This window comes from Parus major, chromosome 6, assembly GCF_001522545.3.
Source record: "Parus major isolate Abel chromosome 6, Parus_major1.1, whole genome shotgun sequence".
NCBI lineage: Eukaryota > Metazoa > Chordata > Aves > Passeriformes > Paridae > Parus > Parus major.
This window is the reverse complement of record NC_031775.1, coordinates 20,433,031-20,454,827: the sequence shown is the minus strand read 5'-3', so window position 1 is coordinate 20,454,827 and position 21,797 is coordinate 20,433,031. Positions and strand designations below refer to the sequence as shown.

Sequence of the window (21,797 nt, the reverse complement as noted above, 5' to 3'; positions counted from 1 at the left end):
GGACAACCAGCTGTCCAGGCTGTCCCTTGGCATCCTGTGTCTGCAGGTCCTGCTCCAGTCTCTCCTGGGTTCAATGGGTCTTGGAGAGGAAGCTCTGGAAGCTGGAATTGAGGCTGTCCAGCTGCCACTTCTCGGAGTGGCCACATTGAGACTTCAGGACTGCTTCCTGCAGTTGCTTTTCCTCCTTCAGCCACAGGACCATGGCCTCGAGCTTTGCTCTTTTGGCAGTGAGGCTGGATACCTCCTGCATCAGCTCCTCCAGCTTTAGAATATCCCCCATGACTTCTCCATTCTCCTGAGTGCTACACTCCTCCAGCTTGGCCAGCTGGTCTTCCAGCAGAGAAATCTTTTCCTGGAGCATCTCTGTTATCTCTTCCAAGCATTCCTTCTCATGAAGGGCACCATGTAGCTTGTTCCTCAGTTGTCCCTGTGACTGTGCCAGGGATGTTAATGTGTGACTGTGCACTGGAAACGATTGCCCAGAGGCTATGGAGTCTCCCTCCCAAGAGCTATTCAAGAACCATCTGGATGCAATCCTGTGACATCTGCTCTAGGATGACCCTGCTTAAGCACGGAGATTGGAACAGATGACCCACAGGTCTATTCCCACCTGACCCGTGGTGTGAGGCTGTTCCCCTTTCACTAGGTGCCATACACCAGCCTGGACAACAGTTCTGCCACTTAGGGATGGGCAGGACGCAAACAGAGCCTCACCCAAGCCACCACTGTCCACCCTTTATTAAGCATTCATTGCACCCTGCCCAGTACACTTAGGGGTCCTTTGAGAGCTGCTCTCGACGGCTCAGCTGCTCAGCGCTACTACATGGACCCTGAGCCCGTGTCGGCGCCGCAGTCACCCTCCAGCTTCTCTGCGATCCTACGGGCAAGAGGTGTGTGTTAGCGGCGTGGCCCGGCCGCGCTTCCCCCGGTTGCCCCGCCGCGGGCAGCACCTACCGAAGTTGTTTGAAGCGCCGTAGCGCTGCCATCCCACCGCCGGGCTGGGCTGTTCGCCGTCGCCGAAGCCGCCGCAGGGCCCGCGCCATGCGCCGCTGGCCAGCGTACCGCCAGACGAGGCGGGCTCGCTCCGCGGGCCGCTCGGCCCCGCCGCTCCGGAACAGGCTCCGCAGCTCTCGCAGCCCCACGCCCTGGAAGATGTTGGCCGAGGCCCGCTTACGGGCGCGGGCTGCGGGCGCCGCCCGTGCCGGAGAGTCGCTCACCACCGAGGCCGGAGTGCCCATGGCCCTGGCCGCTGCGGGCACCGAACAGTCGGCGTCAGGCTCCGGTCTCCCCACCCGGTCCGGTCCGCCTCCCCCGGGATCCGGCGCGGATGCCCAGTGAGGAAGGGGGGGCGTCGGGGGAAGGGCGGTCCGGGACGCCGGGCAGGGGGCCAGCCGAGCAGGCGGGGCCGCCCGGGAACGCGGGAGACGCCCCGGCTCGGGCCGGGGCACGCAAGTCCGGTCCCGCCCTGCCCGGGGCGCTGGGCCCCGCCGTGACCCACTTTCGCTCCGACACCGCCCCGCGCCCACTGGCCCCTCGCACAGACCTGGTGGTGGCGGCTCCGCCTGGAGCCCGCTGCGTTCCCGGACCAGCTTCGCGCCACAGCACCGGGGTCCCGCCACAGCCGCGCGCCCCATTCATTCCCTCGCTCGGTGCCGCCCCGCCCCCGGCCCCTCGCCAATCCCCGCCCGCCTCCCGCTGCCAGGGCCATTCGGCGCCGAGGGGCGCGGCTGCCCCGCCGCGCTGAGGAGGCCACGTGGCGTAGATGACGTCACGGGCGGGGTGCGAGGCCTCGCCCCCGGGCGGGGCCAGGTCGCGCGGCACTCCGAGGGGAATCCCGAATGACGTAAGGGGAACCCCGGCGCGCGCCCCCCCGCAGGCCGCCGCACGGGGTCCCGGTGCGCTGTCCCTGGGCCCCGCCACCCGCATCGGTCGCCGTCTCCCACGTCCTCCCGCCACGCCCCGCGTTGTGGTCCCCCCCGGCGGCAGGAGGATGGGAGGGGCGCGGCGATCCCTGCCCGACGGCGCATCCGCGGCGGCCCTCGGATGTCCGATGGGCTAGAGGGAGGTGCGGCGGGGCGCGGAGGCGGGGCGGGGAGGAGAGAGGCCCCGCTCGGGGAAGACCGCTAAGTGCCAGATGTTTGGCAACAGTCAGGGAGGAAGTCGCTGCCGGGGCCCTGAGTCCCGCCCGAGCCGCGCCGGAGCAGGCAGGGCCGCGCCATGGCCCGCACGGCTCCCCCGACAGTGCCGCCGCCCCCGGGGCCGCCTGCTCGCGGCTCCCTCAGCCTCCATCGCGCCTACCTGCGGAGCCCGCTGGGCCTGCTACGCTTGGGGCAGCTGGCTCTGGGCGCTGCCTTCTGGGTGACGGTAGCGGCTCATAAGTACGAGGGGGCGGCCCACTTCGCTCTGTTTGCCGCCGTCCTGGTCTGGCTTCTCACCCTGGCACTCTTCGGGCTGAGCCTGCTGGGGCGCTGGGAGCTGGTGCCCTGGCTGGGCTCCCGCTGGCTCCTCACCAACCTGGTGCACGACCTGGCACTGGGTATGGGTCTCTACGCAGCTGCCACTGGCATCATGGGTCATAAGGCCAAGCAGAGAAGCTTTTGCAACCTGCCGGGCTACAGCCAGCACTGCCTTTACAGTGCCTACCTGAGCGCCTCCATCTGTGGGGGCATCACTGCCTGCCTGTACCTCTTCTCCGGGCTCTATTGCCTATCACGGCGTTGCCAGGACCAGCGAGACATCATCTGAGATCCCGTGCCACTTGGCTCCCCTTCTCAGCCGCAGACAGAACACGGCCTGTCTTTGGGATGAAATGACCCTGCCACCCCATCCCCTCCTGGCTGACTGCACTGCAATTCCTCCAGAGAATCCTGCACAGACGGATGGACAGACAGAGGCCTTCGCCGAGCACGGCTTCCCCTGCAGCGCACTGAGACAGCATGGACACCCAGCCACTGCACAGGCCCTTTTCCCACCCTTGGACAGATGTAGGCTACTGCAAGTGGAAGGACCCAAATGGAGAGCCCCCAAGAGGCATACCAATCTTTGTGAGCCCCTCCTAGAACTCAAGCCAAAATCCCCTGCCCCTGGTCTTGCAGACGCTGCATGCTCAGGTGGGTGCCAAGTTTTCCCTGGGGTGGAGGGGGACTGGCCCAGGGGAGCTGAGCTGGGGGCAGCAATGCCTAGTGGAGTTGGATGGGCATAAACTCCCCTGACCTGTTGGCAGCCCTGTCTTGACATTCCAGCTGCATGGCGCCTCCACAGTTCCCTAGGGGAGGCCCTGAACTTGGCTTCCCCAGCCGGGCCCTTCCTTCTGCCTGGCCTGAAAACATCTTTCATCTTATTGGAGCTGCAAAGGGCTCAGTGCCTCCCTGCCCTTCACTCAGAGGGTGTGGAGACACCCAGATACTGCATGGCCAGAGCAGCATCACCCCAGTCCAGTTTGGAGACTGAGCAGGGCAGCAAGGCCTCTGTTGCTGTGGAGGGAGGGGAAGGACAAGTGGAACCATAAACCCTGGGCTAAATTCCTCCAGTGCTAGAATTTGTATAGTCCTGGGATGGGGCCAGGTGCCCCAGGGGTTGAGGGGAGCCAATCATGGGGTTGTTCTCTCCTCCTGCCATCCCTGCAGAGAGTTTTGTGGCTCCTAGCCACCCAGAGCCACTGAACCAGCTCTGTGGCCAGGCTACTCCTAAAGGGATGGAAACAGCCTCACTGATGGAGACCATCCTGCAGTCCTCCCTGTCTCTGCTGCACTTGGTTTATCATCCTGGAAAATTTTCATCTCTGGACTCTCTGGGACTGGGCAGTGCCTGGAGACTGTGGTGAGGTGGAGGGGAAGGGTGAACCTTGCAGCATGGCAGTGCTAGGCTGTGCTGGCACTGTCCATAGGGGAGCTGCAGCCAGGCATTGTGGGAGCACAACCCATCTTGGAGAACAGAAGAGGACACTGGCACTGGAGCCAGCCCAGCTCCGGATTAGCCTCCACAACCCACCAGGTCCCAAGCCCTGATGAGGCCGTGTAGGGCTGACTAGAGAAATGGGTGGCCAGACAGAATTTTTAGAGCAGCAGCACTACACTGGGACTGCACTGCCACAAGACCTCCTCACCTTGCCTGGAGGCAGGTCCTCTCTATTGCTTGCAGTGCAACGGAGGGTCTGCTCCGGTCTCTGTGTAGACTCAGATCAGTGAGATGTGTGCCCTCAGCAGCTGGCCACAGCTGCCTGTTGCCTGGGGTTGCCTGGAGCCTTTTTTGAGGTGGAGAGCAGCAGCCATGATTCCCCTGGGGGCTTGAATATGTCTGGGATTGGTACTGGGTCACCACTTCCATCATGATGTGCTGTCCCAGTGGATACCCCTTATGCTCAGGGGCCCTGCCAAGCCCCAGGCCATGTACCCCTTCCCTGGGTAGGACATGCTGTCTGTGCACTGTGTCAAGGCTGGTCCCTGACACCGCCTGCCTCTGCCTTACTCTGGTGCAGGCCTTGTGCCAAAATGCCCTCGGTGCTTCTGCCACCACAAGTGCCTTCCCCTGGCTTTCTGCAGCCCTGTCTGTCACATCAGCTCCATCCCCCTACAGCCTCCTTTCAGGTGCCACAAATAAAGCAATGTTGGCACTCACTGGGTTGTCTGCGGCTTTGTGCTGGGGCTGGAACCTGCTGGGTATGAGGTCTGAGCTGAGATCACATCCAGCTCTGCAGCCCTGCACCCTGGGCCCTCTCTGCTTGGAGCCTCTGGCCATGGTCACAAAGTCCTGAGGTGCTCTGGGGTCACAAGCAGGCTCCCTGATGCTGAGGCACTGTTCCTACTTAGAGAGGCTTAAGCCTCTGTCCTTGGGGACAGGGGCTATCCCTGGCCCTACTGCCTGTCCAGACAGGGCACAGACTGATGCTCACGTGGGGGTCCAGACAGAGCAGAGGGAGGCCAAGTCTCCAGAGCTCTGTGGCTATGGGATGTACTGAGGACAGGATGTAGTTGCATTCCTAAGGGCCTCGTCACTCCATGCTGAAAGGGCCCTCTGTCCTGGAGCCAGGGCACTACTGGGCAGACATGTACACACTGACTGGCCTTTGGTGGGTCAGGGGCCAATGGAGGGCTGCCAGCTTCTCCCAGGACTGGCTGCAGCTCTGGGATGCACTCTTGGGACAGAGCTGAGTCTTGGACCGGGACCTGCAGCTGGGGTGTCACTGGGTCCCCAGCCTTCTGCCCATGGGACACACGCCCTGCTCATCAGAGGCTGCAGGCAGCTGGCAGCATCATTGTGCCCTCATTGTCCAAGAGCCACCATAGGGTTATAACAAGGTTACAACTTGTGGCATCAGACGAAGCCCAGGATCCTCAGAGCATCCCCAGGAGCCAGCATCCATGCTCTATGGCAAGCACTTTTTAGGACAGCCCATGGTACCCGGAGCAGTGTGAGCAGGGCTGTGGGCTGCTGGGCAGGACAGTGCCAGCACACCCCAGGCTGGGCTGCTTTGAGGGCACGGAGGGGCAGCGAATGAGCTACCAGCCACACTCATGGGCCTGTGGGAAACCTGCTGCTCCCTTCCAGGGACTGTGTGAGGCTGCTCTCTGGTCTCTCCTCGGGGAGAAGTGGCCCAGCAACATCATGGGGGCAAACCCACTGTGCCCGACACAGCTGGATGCGGGCCATGCCAAGACCCAGACTGGGACTGAGCCCTGGACTGGGACCGGATCCAGACTGTGACTGAGCCCTACACCAGAGCAGGACTGCATCGGGACGAGGCCGGGACGCTGAGCAGCCTCGTGCCAGGGCCGACCTCTGTGTCGTGGGCCGACTGGACCCACGGAGACTCCGCCTCGAGCCTCACGCCCAGAGCGGCGAGCAGGCCGCAGCTCGGAGGGAGGCCGGGCACGCAGGGCGGAGGGAGGCCGGGCACGCAGCTCGGAGGGAGGCCGGCACACGGCTCGGAGGGAGGCCGGCACGCAGCACGGGCGGAGCGGGGCGGGCCCGGAGCCCAGGGGCGGTGCCGCGAGCGGGCCGTTCCCCGGGCGGGGCTCCCAGCGGCGCGCCCGGCCCGGCGCTCCCATTGGCCGCGCGCGGGGCTCCCGGCGCCTCCGGCCGCGTCACGGGAACGCGCGGCGGCGTCGGGCCGAGCGCGGCGGCGCCGCTCGGCTGCCGCTCTCGGTCCCGTCATGCAGGCGGTGGAGCGGGACGGGACGGCAGGGGGCCCCGAAGGGGCGACGGGCGCTGGTGAGGCCCCTCCGGAAGCGTCGCCGCCCAAGGCCGCCGCCGCAGCCGCCTTCGACCTGCTGGAGCTGGTGCGGAGCTACCGGCGGCTGGAGCTCTACCTGGAGCCGCTGCGGGACGCCGCCGAGGGCGTCCGCTCGCTCCTCCGGTAGGTGCGGGCTGGGCCGGGATCGAGGCAGAGACCGTCCCGGGGTCTCACGCCCCTTGCCTTCCGCCCTCTCGGCAGGTGGCAGCGGCCTGTGTGCTCTCTCCTGGTCTGCCTCGGCCTCAACTTCCTCCTGCTCACCCTCGGCCAAGGTGCGTGTCGGCGGTCAGGGCCGGTCCCCTTCCTGGACCTTCCGGGCTGACGCTGTCCCGCCTCTTCCAGCTGCCTGGTACTCGGTACTCGCCCTGCTGGTCGCGGTGCCGGCGCTGCTGGGTTACCTGCAGGAGACGTGCCGGGCTCGGCTCTCGGAGCCGGAGCTGGTGCGCAGGAGGTACCACAGCATCCGCAGGGAGGATCTGCGCAAGGTGCAGCTCTCGCGGCAGGAGGCCATCGCCCAGGTCAAGAGCTTGTGAGTCCCTGGGGCCTCGCCCGCCGTGGGACTATGGGGGCCTCTGCAGCCGGAAAGGCTTCTTGGAAGCTCTGGGGGGCTCATGCCAGTTTGGCTACTGTAACCCGTGTGAATGTGGGGAACGACGGTGTGTTTTTGTGGGGTTTTTTGTGACTCTGTCATTTGCAGCCTGATCCAGCTGGAGGGATTTCTGAGTGGGATGTGCTGCAGCTGTGAGGCAGTGTACCGTGTTCTGTACTGGGAGAACCCCACCATCTCTTCCCAGTAAGTAGTACTGGGTCAGGCACCCTGTGGTGGGCTTGGTGGGGAGAGTGGCTCAGTCAGGCCTGTGGTGCTGTGCTTGATGTGTTTGGTGCTTGGAGGGACCAGGTGGAACACCAGATGAAGGATTTTTATGCTGTTAAGTGAGTTGCTCTGATTTGACCACAGTATCCTGCTTTCCACAGGTTTTATGGGGTGCTACTGGGTACTGTCTGTGTCCTCTACCTGCTGCCCCTCTGCTGGGTCCTGGCCATCCTCAACAGCACTCTCTTTCTGGGCAACACCCAGTTCTACCAAGGTATGAGACCTGGCTGGAAGTGCCTTATGTGAGAGGGGTTGGGGAAGGGCCCTCTGAAGCCAGGGATCCTGTCCTGGACTTCTCTCTCACATGAGCCCATTGTCCTGTGTCAGGCTTCACCACAGACCCTGAACCCCCCTGTGATTACCTAGGGGTGGTGCTCAGCAGCCCAGGGTGGGTGGTATGTCCCCAGGGCTCAGCTGGTGGAGATGAGAACCTCTCCTGATGTGTTTCCCAGCCCAGGTGCTGTTTCCTTCTCTTCTCTGTGGTGTGGTGAACCAGGGTCTGTCAGTGCAAGCTGTGTGTGGGCCTCTCCACCCCTCTTGATCCCTGACCTCACTCTTCAGGACTTCAAAGACAATCAGTGCCTGTTGCAGTATATGACAAAGGCTTGAAAACATGCCATTGGAAGGGAGAGGAGCCCTCCTCTGTGGCTTGTGCTGGAGGAGTGTTGGCTGTATCTGTGATGTGACACTGGCCCCTGCCATTCCCTGTCCTGAGCTGGGGCGGGTGGTTGGGGTGTTCCTTTCTGCCCTAACTTTGATGTGTGAGCAGAGGAGTGCTCAGGACATCTCCTGAGTTAATATGTGTCAATGTGTCACCTTGAGCCCTGCAGATCAGATCTTGCAGCTGGCTTTTGTGTGATTTGGCTAGGAGTAGGGAAATGCCACTCTACTCCTGCTGTATTCCCCTCTTAACCAGTGATAATGGAGCTCAAGGCCTCCATCGAGCAGTGTGTGGGCTCCAAACCCCTCGAGAGCACTCCAGAGCCTGCTGAACCCCTGCCACCAGCTGCTGCCCCAGATCGGACCCCTACCCCCACCAGTGCAGAGGTGAGATAGGGGCAGGGCTGGCAGTTGTGGGGTGGGAGCTGCAGAGTCAGCCCTTGGGTATAACTCTGCCTGTGTCCCTCTACACACAAACTTCTTCCAGCTGCCAGCTTTGCTGGAAGCCTGTGAGCCACTCTTGTGTTACTGGGGTGCTGCTCTCTGCCTTGGGGGTTTGGCTCAGTCCTTTTGCCACATGTAAGGATGTGGTCTGAGAAGGCAGGGGCTCATCTCACTTTCTGACACTTGTGTCATCTATGAGGCTGCCTGGGGCCAGATCTGTTGTCCTGGAACCTGCTCAGAAATGTGGGACCACCTTTGAACAGAGGCATGGGACCAGCAGGACTAGCTTTGTGAATTTCTTGTAGGACCTTACCCCTGGCAGTGTGGAGGAAGCAGAGGAGGCAGAACCTGATGAAGAGTTCAAAGATGCTATTGAGGTTTGAGGCTGGTTGGGGTGGGCAATGCCTGCAGGGCAGCTGAGGTGGGAAAGGACAAAGACCTTGTTGGGCAAACTGGGTGCTCAGAGAGAGTGACTGTGGGGCTGTGTGCCTCTGGCTCCATGTGTACTCACTCTCCTCTCTGTCCCATGCTGCGGGAAAAGGAGAACCAGCTGCTGGTCATGGTGAGTACTGCCATGCCAGGGTGTGGCATCTCCTCACAGCTGGAGCTTTGCCTGGTTTGCCAGTGGCTTGTAGAAATGCCAGGTGGAGCACACAGATGCCTGCCTCTGGTGTGGGCTGCCCTGCAGCCCCCAGTGTGCCCCCAGCCACCCCTCTCTGCTCAGCTGGGTCTGCTCTCTGCAGGAGGATGATGAGAGCTCTCAGTGCTCAGCAGATTTTGACCTCAGCCTCCCAGACAATGGTTTTATGAGCAAAAACGAGGTGATCCGCAGCAAGGTGTCACGCCTGACTGAGCGCCTGCGCAAGCGCTACCCCAGCAACAACTTCGGTGAGTTTGGGAGCAGGTGCTTCTTTGGGGGAGCTCACTAGTGTGGGGTCTGTGCTGCTTCCAGTGGTGACCATAGGACTGGGGCTGGGGAGAGTGGTGTGGTACCTGCTAGTCTGTGCTGACACCTCCAATGACCTTTTCCACTCCATGGGGAGAATGGTCCCAGCACTCCTGGGAGGGGCAAGGACAGGAAGGTGCAGCAATGTCACCTCAAAGCTGAGCCTTTACAACAGCTATGATATTCTTGTGCCACTTGCAGCCCCAGGCAGAAGAGCCCTGCCTGACTTCTGCTCTCTTTCTTCCAGGGAACTGCACAGGCTGTGGTGCCACCTTCTCTGTGCTCAAGAAGAGGGTGAGTCTTCCACTTCTGCCCCAGCTTGCTGTCTGCACCTGGGGCAGAGGTGTTGCTCATGTCTGGCTTGCCCCAGCTTTCTCCAGCAGCTCAGGTGTCTGGCCTCGGTCACAGCCCAAATGACCTCAGCTAAATGCTGGGTGTTGTCGCATGCCTAATGACACCATGGGTCCCTTGTGTTGTGGAGCATTTGTCCATTTACTCCTTTGGAAACTGCCTCAGGCCAAACCCACATGCTATTGTAGAATGTACCTGCTCTGTGCCCTGGTTTAGTCCACTTCCTGTGGTCTTGCTGGTGAAGCAGAGCAGGGGTCTGCTAGTGGGAATGACCTGTTGCCTTGTCTGAGCCCTGTGTGTGATGCTCAGCACACAGTCTGTGGGCAGTTCTCAGGAGGAGGTACAGACTTTTGGCCCCTTCCCAAACTTGTGGGTTACTCTGATATATGTCTGGGACTCACCTCCATCTTTCTCCACAGCGGAGCTGCAGTAACTGTGGGAACAGCTTCTGTTCCAGGTGTTGTTCCTTCAAAGTCCCCAAGGCTGTGATGGGAGCCACGGGTGAGTTGAAAGGTGGAGGGAGGTGCTCCTGCTTCCAGCTGTTCTGTTTGCCCAGGCATTTGCTCCAGCCCTGGTGGGGAGGGTAGACAGGATGTGCCCAGCACAGCCTGCCTCAGGACAGAGTAGTGATGAATTTGCAGCTCTCAAAGCAGCTTTGTGGCTGTGGTCTCTAGCCCATGGTGGGAAAAGGGGGATCATCCCTGACACTTGCTTTCCTTTCCAGCCCCGGAGGCTCAGAAGGAGACAGTATTTGTGTGCGCTCTCTGCAACCAGGTGCTCATCAAGTGATGAAACAGGCCCAGCCAGCTCCTGTGACCTGCACTGCCTGACACCTGGGACAGTGAGCAGGCACCCTTGCCACTGGGAGCCTGGACTGTTTGGATCCCAGCATGGCATTCCCCTGCCAGAGGATACTTGCACTTGTGCTCCTCCTGCCAGCACCAGGCTGGACCGACCAGCCCTCCTTGCCATGCACCAGCTGGGTCCCTGTGTTGGAGCAGTGCCCACGGCTGTGCCCCATCCTTGCAGCTGCTCCAAGCCCTGGGTGCTCTCTGGCACTTGCTGTGCCCTGCCACATGCTTGCCCAGGCCCTTTGGCCTGGCTCAGTGATGGAAGAGCCATCCTTCCTATTCGTGGTCCTGCCTTCACCTCCTGGGTGGGGCAGAACATCCTCAGGGCTCTGTCTCTACCATCCCCAGTGCTGTGCTGTAAGTGACTGTATTTTTGGGATCAAGTCAGAGCTCCTCCTGCATCCCTTGGGATCTAGACTAACTAGTTTTTTCATCCTGGCTCAGCTGAGGCTCTGCTAGTCACTCCTGTGCTCCTCAGCCTCACTGCCTGCAGGTTTAGTCTTTTACCCCTGAATTTGGCTGTAGCCCAGAGGAGGAAAGAGAAGGAGTTTGGGTTGGGCTGTGTGGCTGGATCTCCAGTGTGAGAAAAGGCAGGAGTTGGTGCTGCTCTGCACTTATTGACTGCTGCTTTCTACTACAGATTAATATATAATTACATATAGAGAATGACCAATAAATCTCTTGTCCTCAGCTGGCTCTTGTGTCATCCCAGTGAAAGTTGTCCCAGTCCCAGGTCACTCTGACACCTCTGTGGCTTTGGCCCTGCTATCCTCCTGGTGTTCCTGTGCCACCAGCTCTCCACATTTTACTGGAATTCTCATCTCTCCTGCTGTAGCCTTGTTTGCCCCCTGCTCAGAGCTGTGTGCAGCTGCCTGTCAGCTGTGCCAGGGCTGGATCCTGCTGGGCTGGGGCCAGAGAGCACCTCAGCTCTGACAGGAGCTACTGAGCTTCCTCTGCCTCCCACGGCTGCTCCTTCCGCTGCCCTCCCCGGGCGGTGGTCCCACCAGCTGCCTGTGTGCACAAGGATGACCTTTCCTTGTGTGAACAGCAAAGCTCCCAGCTATCCCAGGAATGTGACCCTGGCTGCTGTGCAGCTGGGAACAGCCATGGCCTGGGTCCCTGCCAGCCAGCTGCAGCTTCCCCCAAGCCAGGGAATCTGGGGGGCCAGTGCCCACCAGGCTGTGACACCTACCAGTCTGAGAAGTTGCTGGAGCCCAGACCTTGCTACAGGCTCTATGTCCCACCAGTGTGGGAACTTCTATGGGGTAAGCAACCTAAATACCTATCTTGGCTGTGGGCTCATAAACTCCTTTCCAGATGGAAATTGAGAAAAGCTGGGATTGGCATTTGCTGATGAGAGTGTCTGGCTTGTGCTGGGTGTGCAGGGAACTGGTGTGCAGAGGGCTGAGCAGTTAGTGAGGGCAGTGGAGCGGGTGTAACATTGGAGAGGGGGGCTGTGTAGCACCCCAAGAGCTGTGGGTGTTTGTGAGGGTGTCTGCAGTGGGGTTATTGCTGGGCTGGGAGGGGTCAGCTTGCTCAGACAGCTGACTGTGGGAGGCAGAGGAGCTACTTGTACTTCTGGAGAAAACACTGGGAGCAATGAGCACTATGGCCGTGTATGTGTGAACACGCTCTGGGAAGATGCTAATGACACAGAATACAAAGGGCTACAGATAAACTTAGGCTGTGGGAGATGGGGTTTTATTTATGCTTTTTAAGTTTTGCAATAAAATGTAATCGACAGTGTTTATTCTTATGGAAGTGTGCTCAGCAGTCAAACTCTGAACATACCGTCTAATAATATGTCATTTTTGCCCAGTGGCCAGGGAGGAGTGCCTGCTCCTGGTGTGAGGCTGGGGCAGGGGCTGGCTGCCCCATGTTCCTGGATGGCTGTGGAGCAGGGGCACAGGCACCTCTCCCTGGCCAGAGCGGGAGATCTGGGGCTCTGGAGGCTGACCAGTGGGGCCAGGGCCATGCCCAAGGAGGGCAGAGGGAGAAGAGGACACCCCAGAGCAGGGCAGGTGTGCAGTGTTCTTGTCAGCCAGGAGAGGGTGGGTGCAGACATCCTGCAGGATCAACTTCCTTTTTGTCCCAGGAGGCTCCCTGAGGCCGGGCCAGCTCCGAAGAGAAGACACAGTGTCAGACAGCCAAGCACTGGGTAAATATCCTGGTGGCCACCTTTGGGCCCCCCTCGCCCTTTGGGATGGGTGGATACAAGTACACACTGAATAAACACGTCTTGTTCAGGGTGCCCCCTTGCCAGCTGGGACTGGGGGCAGCTGGGGGAGTCGGGCTGAGCTAAGGGACAGCCCCTGCTGCTATCAGAGGGCTGGGCTGAGGGCTGTCCTGGTCCTTGGGCTTTTGACAAGGTGCTGGCTAGTGCAGGTAGGTGTCCCTAGGAATCTTTTTGGAGGAGGCTGGAGGTTGTGGCATGGGAAGTCTGGCAGCCAAGCAGGGCTGGCAGGGAGCTGCAGAGATGACTTTCAGATGATATGGGGTGGGGAAGACAGAGTTTTGGAAGCTGCCTGATCCACTATATGCCCCCTATGATGCTCAGTGCCAGGCTTCTCACAAATGCTGTGAGCTCCCATACCATGGATTTATCCTCTGGGGTGATGAAGGAAGAAACCTCCCTGGCAAACCACTGCCAAACCCCACTGTGGGGCTCCAGCAGCAGTGATGGCCCTGTCCCCCCACCCTACTCATCCAACTGCCCCTGCAGGCTCCCTGGAGTGGCAGGGGTGCCTGAGTCTCCAGTGATGCCTGTGAGCACTAGGAACCACATCCCTTGGCTTGGCTGGACTGCCCAGGTTCAGGCTCTGGGCACAGCACCTGGAGTGGGGCAAGAGCCAGATCCTGAGGTGACCTTGCTCCCTCAGGCTGCCTCACTCAGTGGGCAGGACTGAGACCCCCCTCCCATTCTTCTGGGGTCCCTGAGGGAGCCCCAAGGGGCTCTTACCCGTGAACTGCAGTGAGTGGCACACAGACTTCTCTGAGGTGGAATAATTTACTGTGGTGTTGAGGGGCAAGGGGTGCGTGGCTGGGTCACAGCAGGGGTGTGTGTGAGGGATGCAGTAGGGCTGGTCTGGGGTGCTTGGAAGTGGGCCCCCCTCACACCGTGTGGGGAGTGGGGGAGCCCAGGAAGGGTTTGTGCTGCTCTGGCCACTTGGTCTTGAGGGGGTCAGTCTGTGGGAAAAGAGGGACAAGAGGGACCTGGCTGAGCTGGGTCTCTGTGAAGGTGACATAATCCAGGGCTGGATGTGAGCTCCAGGGGAGGGCATAGGATGTGTTGGTGGGCTGGAATAGGGATTGGGGGTGCTGAGGGTGTGTGGCATATCATGAGTGAGCTGGGTAAAGGTCATGGGTGCAGGGTAGGGGTCCCAGGTGTAGACAGGAGGGCCAAGCAGGGATCCTAAATGAAAGCATGAGTCTCTGTGCTTCTGGGCAGGGAACCTGGGAGTAGATAAGGGTCTCTGGTGCAGACCAGGGCTCACAAGCTGCAGAACAAGGGTCCTGGGTCCAGACTAAGCTTCTGGCCAGGGATGGGGGCCCTTGGAGCAGAACAGGGGTCCCAGGGGTGCAGAGCAGGGCTCTCAGGAGGAGGCAGGGGTCCTGGCTGTGGATCAGGGCTCTCACAAACACAGCAGGGATTACTGCAGATGCAGAGCTGAGTTCTGGGGCACAACCAAGGGGCTGAGGTGAGCAGAGCTGAGGTCCTGGGGTGCAGCCAGGGAGGCCAGGGGTGGGATGCTGGGCCAGTGCAGGAGTTCTGGGAAAGGGCAGCATGGGCAAAGCCCTAGTGCTGCCCAGCCCCATAGAGCAGGGGGTGGTAGAGCGGGCACGGGTAGGAGAACATGAACTTGACTGCAAACTTCATCTCCTTGTTGTGCTTCTGCCAGGGGTAGATGGCCAGGAGGAGCAGGCGGCCCCCCACCTTGCGGCCCATGACCAGGAAGCTGCCACTGAGGCTGTCGAGCTGGGGGCAGGGGCAGGCACTGGCGTTCCTCATGTGCAGCACCATCTTCTTGGTGTCCTTGCGCTTCAGCGGGCCCAGTTTCAGCACCTTCTTCTTCTGGGCAGCCACCAGCCGCCGCTCCCCGTTCTCCTCCGTCATCTCCTTGATGCGCATTTTCACCACTGTGTGGGGCAGCCATGGGGCACGGTTGGGGGAAGGGAGCACTGCTGGGGTGCTGGGGAGGGTCTAGGCCAGGCACCTCTGCAGGACAGGGTGCAGCCCATCCCTGGGTTGGGTCTCTGGGGAAGTTACTGTGTGGGGAGGGGAAAGGGGTTGTTGGGGAGGGGTCCAGCAGAGGCTCCCAGTGACCCTCCCAAATGTCCTGTTCTGCCTCTCCCCTACCAGTGTGTTCTCCTGTGGTGCTCCCATCCCATGCATGAAGAGTCCAAGGGAATGGCTCAGGGCTCTCCCATGGGGCAACCCTGCCCTCTGGCTAACTCCCACCCCAGCTGTCAGACCTAGGGGAGGCAGACCCTTGTCCAGGGGAGCTGGGAAGAAGACCCCAGCACTCACCAAAGTCACTGGAACACATCTGCTCCATCATGCCATCTGCCTTGTGCTCCATCTCACACTGGGTGCAGATCTTGGACACTGCAGTGAGAGACCAGTTACTGTCACAGCTTCCTCCTGCTGGTACTTGTCACCTGGGCCAGCTCCTCGGGGACACAGCTGGGAGAGCCCCAGCAGCTCCTCTGCTCCCTGGGTAGCTGGAGTGATGGGGGGGGCACAGAGCACCTTGCTGGCCAGGGTCATGCCCCCGGAGGGGAAGAGACATGGGGATACCCTCCCATCAGATGGAGGAACTTTGGAGCACAGCAAGAGTAAGGGTGGCTCCAGCCTGAAGGCTGTCACAGCCCGGATCCTGACACTAGGCTGCCTTTGGGTGATGTCCCCTCTCCTGCCTGAGGGGACAGCCACCCTGCAGCAGCAGTGTGGGGCTGACACCCGCAGGTGCAGCATGCTCCCTCGCTGCTGACATGGGACTCAGTGGGAGGAGAGGGACATAGCACTATGACTGATCTACCTCATCCCATGTTCTTCCTTCTCCTGCCACATTTCTGTGCAGGCAGCTGGGAGCCCAGTGCTCCTGGGCACTGAGTGATGCCCAAACAAAGCTGATACTGTGCCTGCTCCTGCCCCGTTGCAGACAGAGTCCTTGGCCAACACCTTGTGCAGGGGCTCCACATGCATTCCCATCCCATTACAGTACCCTTCCCACTTACCTGGTGGTGGCGTGGCTTTGCTGTTCCCAAACTGGACGGCGATGCAGAGCTCGTGGTCAGAGGGGAACTTGCCACACTGCAGCATCTCAGGCCAGGGGAAGCCGTAGGACTCCATGACAGGGGCACAGGAGTCCCGTACCACCTCACAGAGGGAGCGGCAGGGGTAGACGGGCCGGTCAAGGCAGACTGGGGCGAAGAGGGAGCAGAGGAAGAGCTGGGTGTCGGTGTGGCACTGCTTAGCGAGCAGGGGCACCCAGCTGCCAGCCTGCTGCTTGGCTTCGGCCATGGTCTCGTGCTCCAGCAGGTTGGGCAGCCGCATGCGCTTGTAGCCCACGTCGCGGCAGAGCTGCATGTCGGGCGGGATGTCGAGGCACTGCGGCTCCCGCCCGTAGAAGCGCCCGTGGGGCAGGCTCTCGGGCTGCCACCCATAGTAGTCGTAGTGCTGTCCGCGGCCCAGGGACCCTGCCAGGGCCAGCGCCAGGGCCAGTAGCGCCGTACCCCGGCAGCCCGGCTGGCTGCCCGCCCGCGGCATCGCCGCTGCCCGCCTGCCGCTGCCGGCCGCGGCTGCCGAGCGGGACGGGAGCGTGGCTCGGCACCCTGCCTGCTCCCTTAGCGCCTCCCACGCTCGCTGCCCTTTCTAAGGAGGCTGGAGACCTCGCCGGCAGCCAATCTGCTCTGCCTGCCGGGCCCCCCGGGGCTGGCCCCCGGCTCCCCCTAATCTGCCCACCCCGCTGCCACCTCCCTCCTTCCCTCCTTCCCCGGTACATGGTGCTCCATGCCCCTCGCCCTCCCAAGGAGCTCCTCTGCGTGCACCCCCACAGCCCTCCCTGGCTCTGTGTGCCCCTAGGGTAATGCTCTCTAGTAGGGCTGGCTCGCCCGTCCCATGGCGATGTGTTGTGGTCACAAGTTATCCCCGTTATTCACCAGTCCCGCTGCCCCCATCCCACCTGGCACCCCAGAGGCGTGCTGTGTCATGGGGCAGGGGACCCCGGTTCCCACCCTGTGCCACCCTACTCTTTTCTCCCAAGACAATATGCTTGGGGTGCTGGGGTTTAAGGAAGAGGGCACCCTAGAAGCTTCATGCTGCAACCCTGGGAGGGCTGCTGTACCCAGGTGCCAGGTGTGCCATCAACGAGGCGATGCCATGGGCATGGGATCCTTATTCCTCATGGATAGTTCTGCCAGCGTGCACCTTGGGCAGTCCATGGTCTGCTGGCACAGGCAGAGCTGGGATTACACCTTCCAGCAGAGGGCCTTCACCCAGGCTCTGCCAGTGCTCAGGTTGTGGGCAAAACTAGAGCCCAAGGGATGTGAGCGTCCTGCCCGGATGACATTCCCCCATTCCCTTGGAGATGGGGGGTGCAGGGCTTAAGACCCCATTAGAAACCCATTTGTCTGCAGGGGTTATCTGGGGCACCCCTCCCTTTCCCATGATCGATGCCCCTGCCTGGCCAATGGGCTTTGGGCTGCCGCTGGCCCCTGCCCACCGGATAAGGTAGCTCTGTTAATGGGCGATAGAGCAAACAGTCCAGCGCAGGCAGTGATAGCAGCTGCTCTTTGCCCTGGGCTGGGGTCAGGGACCTGGTGGGGTCCTTCTGCTTTGGGGCAGTGCTGGGAACCTCAGCTGCACAGCCTGCCCTTCCCTGTAGCCTGCTCGCCCTGCCCATGCCCTCCGTGCTCAGCAGCCACCACTGCATCACCCAGTGATGCTCACTTCCAGCCCCAGGGTGGGCTGGGTACATCCCACCCCAGCCGAGCCCCGGCGATGGCACCATTAATGTGTAACTGCCGGGGAGCCCGATAAGATACAGCAGCCTGTTATCAGGGCTGCCTGGTAGCAGGAGGGAGGGTGATCGAGGCATCAGGCTGTCACGGCAGGAGTAAGATTGTCTGGAGATAAACGCTGATAGAAAATAGCTAATCCGTGATGGATGGGCTTGGGCTGGGTGTAATTGCCATGGGAGCTGGGCTGGGAAGGGGCTGGGAGCAGAGGCAGAGGGAGGCTGGGTGTGCAGAGTGCGGCTGCCAGCGTGCCGATGCTGGGCACAGTTGCGGGTGTGCCATGTCCCTGCGCTGTTCCCGTGGCACTGCCAGCACTGTTCTGCTTTTGATCATGGACTAGCTCCTGGCTTTCAGCCTGCCCCATCCCACAGCCCAATCTGGCGTCTATAATCCCTAGTTCCTCTCAGGAAGGTGTTGGGGGTGCTGAGAACTCTGCCAGCTGGCACCACAGCGGATGAAGGTGAGGGGGCTGGCGAGGCTGGTGCTGAGCAAGGGTCTCCCTGCACGCTGCCACAATCCCTTCATCTGTCATGATGCCTTTATTAGAGCCCTGAGTCACTCCTGGCCACGCTGCGGGGAGCAAGGCTGGCCCCAGGAGAGCGGTGTCTGTCCCCTGTTCGTCCCCAGTGGGGTGTCCTGGCAGCCTTACCTCCGAGCTGAGACTGTGCCTCTGCTCTGGGGAGTCCCTGCCGCACTCGCCGTGCTTCCTTAACCCTTTCCCACCCAGGATGTCCCAGGCTGGGCTGTACCCCGGAGAAGGGGATGGACCCAAGACAGCTGTAGCCGGCTCCCTTCCCTGCGTCTTGTCTGCGCAGGCCGTTCCAGTGCCCACATCCCCGTTCTGCACCCGTGCAGCTGTCTGTGAGACTGACACTTGCTCCTGTCACTCCAGAAAGCTGGCTGTGCCACCGCTTGTGTCACTGCCTGTGCCACTTGTCACGGCAGCAAGAACGGAAGCGGGGCCATGGGGGCTGCCCCCTCTGCGGTGGGGACCTCGGGCACAGCCGGCCTGGGTGGCACGGTAAGAGCACATCCCCTGCAGGTGCTCCCTCCACACTCCTGACCCTCCCTCTGGAGGACCCGTGACTGGTTGTAGAGCAGAGCAGATCCGAGCCAGGGAAGCAGGAGACTCCCAGGAAATGAGAAGCTGAGCAGGGTCCCGGCCGCCTCCTTCCATCCTTGTGTTCCTTCACACCCACTCTCCTGCCGCAGCTTTCGGTGCTACCGACCTGTCAGCAGAGATGCATCGCCTGGGCCTGGGTGGGTGGCCTGAGTGGGCTCTCTCCCATCCTCCTTTTTCCCCATCCTCTCATCCTTCCTGCCCCAGTCCCATACTGGTTCCTGGGCTGCAGCAGTGTGGGCAGGGGCCTTTGGGAGAGGATAGCACACCGGGGTGGCATGCAGAGAGTGCCAGGAGGGGACGGCACGCTGGGACTGTCCGTGCAGGGACACGTGTCCCATGGCATCCAGCAGCTCTCCGGAGAGAGCGCCCTGGGCTGGCAGCACGGCTCCGTGCGGGTGGTCCTGCCTGGGAGTGACCGCGGGAGGTTGGGGCATGACTGGGGACACCGTGGGGTCGAGGTTACCCGGGGGTAATGTGGGACCATCGGGGTGGGCAGTAGGGAGGGTCAGCAATTGCCGTGCCCTTGCCCTGCGCCCACACACACTCCCGCTGCTCGGCAGCCCCAGGAATGTGCTGGCAGCGCTCCCGGCCCAGCTGCGGAGCCGAGACTGCCCTGCCGCCCTCCCAGCCCCCACCCAGCACCTCCTGGCCCTGCCCAGTTCCTGCCAGCTTGCACACAGACCCTCCCTGTTCCCTGCCGGACACCCCGATCCTGGCCCCCGGCATTTGGTCCTACTCAGCAGGGCAGGGAGGGGGCATGTCGCATGTGCGGACCCTCTGAGGAGGAGTCCCTTTCCCTCACAGCACGGCACCGTGCATGGGGACCTTCTCTGCAACGCTGTTTGTCCGCCCCACCACGTCTGCTCCCACCACAGCCCCATCCGCGGTGTGGGAGCAATCCTCGCACAGTCCCTGCTCCCAGCCGGCACCTTTGCCAATGGCAGACCTTGGCACCTTGCTCTGAAACCACATCCTCCTCTGCTTGCAGAGCTAACACTCCCTTGTGTGCAGGGAGGATGCTGTGTCTCCCAACGCCTGTGGACTCCTGTGGGATGTGCTGGGGGGCGGCCCCAGTGCGATGGGGGTCCTAGAACCACCCCTTCAGATGGGCACAGCTGGACCACAGGTGCCACAGAGGGGTGTCCACACTCAGGGTGCCCAGTCTGTAGGGTCAGTTGGCCCCACTTTGGGGCACTCTCCATGTCCTGTGTGAAGGGGCAAGCTGGGGCATTTGGAGCTGTTTTCCAAAGGCTCACAGTGTGGGGGCCTCGTCCCCCTCCCTTTCCCCTCCCAGGTGCACACACCTGGGATCTCTCAGGAAAGGTTATCAGCTAATCACGCTGTGTTTGTGCCTCCCAAATGTCACCGTTGTCCTCACTGGGACGGTGAGCTCATGCTCCTCACCATTACTGAAAGCACTTCCAGTGCTAGGAGAAACAGCTGCCAGGCCCTTCTGTGGCCCCTTTGAAGCAGAGCTGGAGCTGCTGACAGCTCTGACAGGGTGCAGAGGGGCTCAGCAGGCAGTGGGTGCAGAATGGAGCCCCAGAGCTTGATCCCAGGCTGGTTGCAGCCTCCAGCTGTCTTCCATGGCCCCTGGTCACCCTTGTAGTGCAGGGAGGGTTGAGATGCTGGGATGAGGTGCAGCACCATGCACCCAGAGACACACTAGGGACAGCCCCTGCTCCTGGTCTGGGAGTCAAGTGCAGGGGTTGCAGCAGGGGCACTGCTGGGCCATGCTGTGGTGTGATGGGCACAGGCACATTGTCTGGTGAGGGCTGGCCATAGCGGTACCAAGTGTGCCCCATGTCTGTCCCACAGGGCCTGGGGCAGGGCCTCCAGGAGGTTAACCAGGGCCAAGGAGAGATCTGCAGGGTCTGTCTACAAGAAAGGTTAGAGCTGCCTCACTCCAGGTGCAAGGGAAGAGCCAGATAGGGGAGTAGAGGCAGCTCTGGCACCAGCCATGCGTATCCCTGCTTCTGGGCAGCCTAAAAAACCTCCCCTTTGGGCCGAGTGGATGGAGCAGAAGGGTCAGAGCCCTGCCAGGACCCCTCACAGTGCAGTGGTCTGGGGAGGGCAGCAGTGCCATTCAGCACATTGAGGCTGCCCCGAGCCCCTGCTGTCCCTGCTCCTACTGCCCGGCATTCCATTGTCTGTGCCAGCCCCCTTCCACCTCTGCCCTGCCCTGCTGGAAGCCATAGCACAGCATGGCATGAGATAGCACCAGCCTGTTCCTTCTGCATGGAAACCAGCGGGGCCTGTCCCTGCTCTGGCTAAAACTGGAAAGCCCATGACGCCACACCCTGCATGGGGGAGCTGGCAGCCCCCAATGGGCTCTGGGGGTGCCGGGGTCTGCAGGCACTACAGGCAGGGCTGGGTCTGTGTGGTGATGGACAGCGCTTTGGGACAGGTCTGTGTCATGCCTGCCATTGGACAAGGCTCAGTCCTGGGCAGTATGGCTGGCAGAAGGCAGCTTCCTATGGTGGGGTGATGTCCCACCAAAGGATACTCCTTGACACGTGCAGACAGCAGGTCCATGGCCTATGAGGCACATGGAGCCCAGAACTGAAAGTCCTTTGCTTGGGCTGGGTTGATGTAGCTAGAGGAGACAAGCCTGGGGCAACACTACAGGAAGTGGGTGGCAGGGAGAGCTGATCCCCCCGGCTGCTCTCAGCCCCTCACTGCAGCATAGGAGAGTAAACTTCATCTCCTGGCAGGCACAGTATTGCCATGGCAACCGGCAGGACCTGCCAGGCCGGCAGGCGAGCACTGACGTGGCGGTGGCATGCAGCACGGGAAGGAGATGGGATGCAGGGTCTAGTTTTGGGGACATCTGAGGACAGGCTTAGGTGTGTGAGCACACTGCATGTGCACCTGTGTGTGTGCCTGGGGTGCATGGGGTGTGCAGGCAGATGTGGGCGTCTGACTGCATGCACGAGTGCCTGTGCCAATGTGCATGCATGTGTTTGGGTGCATGGCAGACTTCACACATCATTCTGTGGCACCGTCAAGGCAGGGTGTACCTCACTGCTCTGGAGGGCTGGCAGGGTTGCTGTGAACCGTGGGAGCAGCAGGTTTCCTCAAAAGCTGTGGGATCCATAGCTTTGTGTCTGTGGGGAAGATGAGCTCTGCAGCTGGGGTCCCTGACTGCACGTGTCCTTTGGTCCCTTGGTCACAAACCCTGCCTCCAGAGAAAGGGGGCTGCTCACCAACCACACCAAGGCCCTGTCTCTATTTGCTCTGCCCAAAGTCTGGGCGAGTGCTCAGAGCAGGGAGCAGGAGACTCGCAGAGTCAGCCA

General features: G+C 61.3%; 5 protein-coding genes across 8 annotated transcripts in view; 3 read left to right on the top strand and 2 right to left on the bottom strand.

Moving 5' to 3' along the window:
• Positions 1 to 723: 723 nt before the first annotated feature.
• Positions 724 to 2,381, bottom strand: AVPI1 (arginine vasopressin induced 1). 3 transcript variants are annotated; one of them, XM_015632724.1, is made up of 3 exons: positions 2,299 to 2,381; positions 955 to 1,249; positions 724 to 877 (listed from the first exon to the last, which is right to left on the bottom strand). In XM_015632724.1, the coding sequence occupies exons 2-3, from the start codon at positions 1,236 to 1,238 to the stop codon at positions 820 to 822; spliced, it is 342 nt and encodes a 113-aa protein (XP_015488210.1). In that variant the 5' UTR covers positions 1,239 to 1,249; positions 2,299 to 2,381; the 3' UTR covers positions 724 to 819. The 3 variants fall into 3 exon arrangements, with proteins under 3 accessions (XP_015488210.1, XP_015488209.1, XP_015488208.1); XM_015632723.3 differs by lacking the exon at positions 2,299 to 2,381 and adding an exon at positions 1,544 to 1,722; XM_015632722.3 differs by lacking the exon at positions 2,299 to 2,381 and having other exon boundaries at positions 955 to 1,722.
• On the top strand, positions 1,878 to 5,918 carry MARVELD1 (MARVEL domain containing 1). The gene is made up of 2 exons (XM_015632734.3): positions 1,878 to 3,110; positions 5,548 to 5,918. The coding sequence occupies exon 1, from the start codon at positions 2,218 to 2,220 to the stop codon at positions 2,743 to 2,745; it is 528 nt and encodes a 175-aa protein (XP_015488220.1). The 5' UTR covers positions 1,878 to 2,217; the 3' UTR covers positions 2,746 to 3,110; positions 5,548 to 5,918.
• Positions 5,919 to 6,086: 168 nt separating this feature from the next.
• On the top strand, positions 6,087 to 12,104 carry ZFYVE27 (zinc finger FYVE-type containing 27). Of its 2 annotated transcripts, XM_015633599.3 has the most exons (12): positions 6,087 to 6,355; positions 6,434 to 6,504; positions 6,575 to 6,761; positions 6,930 to 7,025; positions 7,208 to 7,320; positions 8,023 to 8,153; positions 8,516 to 8,587; positions 8,752 to 8,772; positions 8,954 to 9,098; positions 9,404 to 9,450; positions 9,927 to 10,008; positions 10,232 to 12,104. In XM_015633599.3, exons 1-12 carry the CDS (start codon positions 6,153 to 6,155, stop codon positions 10,294 to 10,296), a joined length of 1,233 nt encoding a protein of 410 aa, XP_015489085.1. In that variant the 5' UTR covers positions 6,087 to 6,152; the 3' UTR covers positions 10,297 to 12,104. The 2 variants fall into 2 exon arrangements, with proteins under 2 accessions (XP_015489085.1, XP_015489086.1); XM_015633600.3 differs by lacking the exon at positions 8,752 to 8,772.
• A 1,247-nt stretch (positions 12,105 to 13,351) lies between these two features.
• Positions 13,352 to 16,175, bottom strand: SFRP5 (secreted frizzled related protein 5). The gene is made up of 3 exons (XM_015633601.3): positions 15,597 to 16,175; positions 14,887 to 14,964; positions 13,352 to 14,495 (listed from the first exon to the last, which is right to left on the bottom strand). The coding sequence occupies exons 1-3, from the start codon at positions 16,126 to 16,128 to the stop codon at positions 14,155 to 14,157; spliced, it is 951 nt and encodes a 316-aa protein (XP_015489087.1). The 5' UTR covers positions 16,129 to 16,175; the 3' UTR covers positions 13,352 to 14,154.
• Positions 16,176 to 18,302: 2,127 nt separating this feature from the next.
• Positions 18,303 to 21,797, top strand: part of GOLGA7B (golgin A7 family member B) — an 11,214-nt gene continuing 7,719 nt past the window's right edge. The window contains exon 1 of the mRNA XM_015633602.2: positions 18,303 to 18,399. Within this exon, the coding sequence (XP_015489088.1) occupies positions 18,343 to 18,399 (57 nt within the window). The 5' untranslated portion in view covers positions 18,303 to 18,342. The remainder of the gene's footprint in view (positions 18,400 to 21,797) is intronic.

Bases quoted from the DNA above. Each gene is read 5' to 3' on its own strand.
- SFRP5 (XM_015633601.3), bottom strand. From the start codon at position 16,128: ATGCCGCGGGCGGGCAGCCAGCCGGGCTGCCGGGGTACGGCGCTACTG. The intron at 14,965-15,596 runs GTAAGTGGGAAG...CTCTCACTGCAG, and splicing joins CAAAGCCACGCCACCACCAG to TGTCCAAGATCTGCACCCAG. The intron at 14,496-14,886 runs GTGAGTGCTGGG...TGCCCCACACAG, and splicing joins GATGTGTTCCAGTGACTTTG to TGGTGAAAATGCGCATCAAG.
- MARVELD1 (XM_015632734.3), top strand. From the start codon at position 2,218: ATGGCCCGCACGGCTCCCCCGACAGTGCCGCCGCCCCCGGGGCCGCCT.
- ZFYVE27 (XM_015633599.3), top strand. From the start codon at position 6,153: ATGCAGGCGGTGGAGCGGGACGGGACGGCAGGGGGCCCCGAAGGGGCG. The intron at 8,154-8,515 runs GTGAGATAGGGG...AATTTCTTGTAG, and splicing joins CTACCCCCACCAGTGCAGAG to GACCTTACCCCTGGCAGTGT. The intron at 9,099-9,403 runs GTGAGTTTGGGA...TCTTTCTTCCAG, and splicing joins CTACCCCAGCAACAACTTCG to GGAACTGCACAGGCTGTGGT.
- AVPI1 (XM_015632722.3), bottom strand. From the start codon at position 1,634: ATGGGGCGCGCGGCTGTGGCGGGACCCCGGTGCTGTGGCGCGAAGCTG. The intron at 878-954 runs GTAGGTGCTGCC...TCTTGCCCGTAG, and splicing joins CGGCGCTTCAAACAACTTCG to GATCGCAGAGAAGCTGGAGG.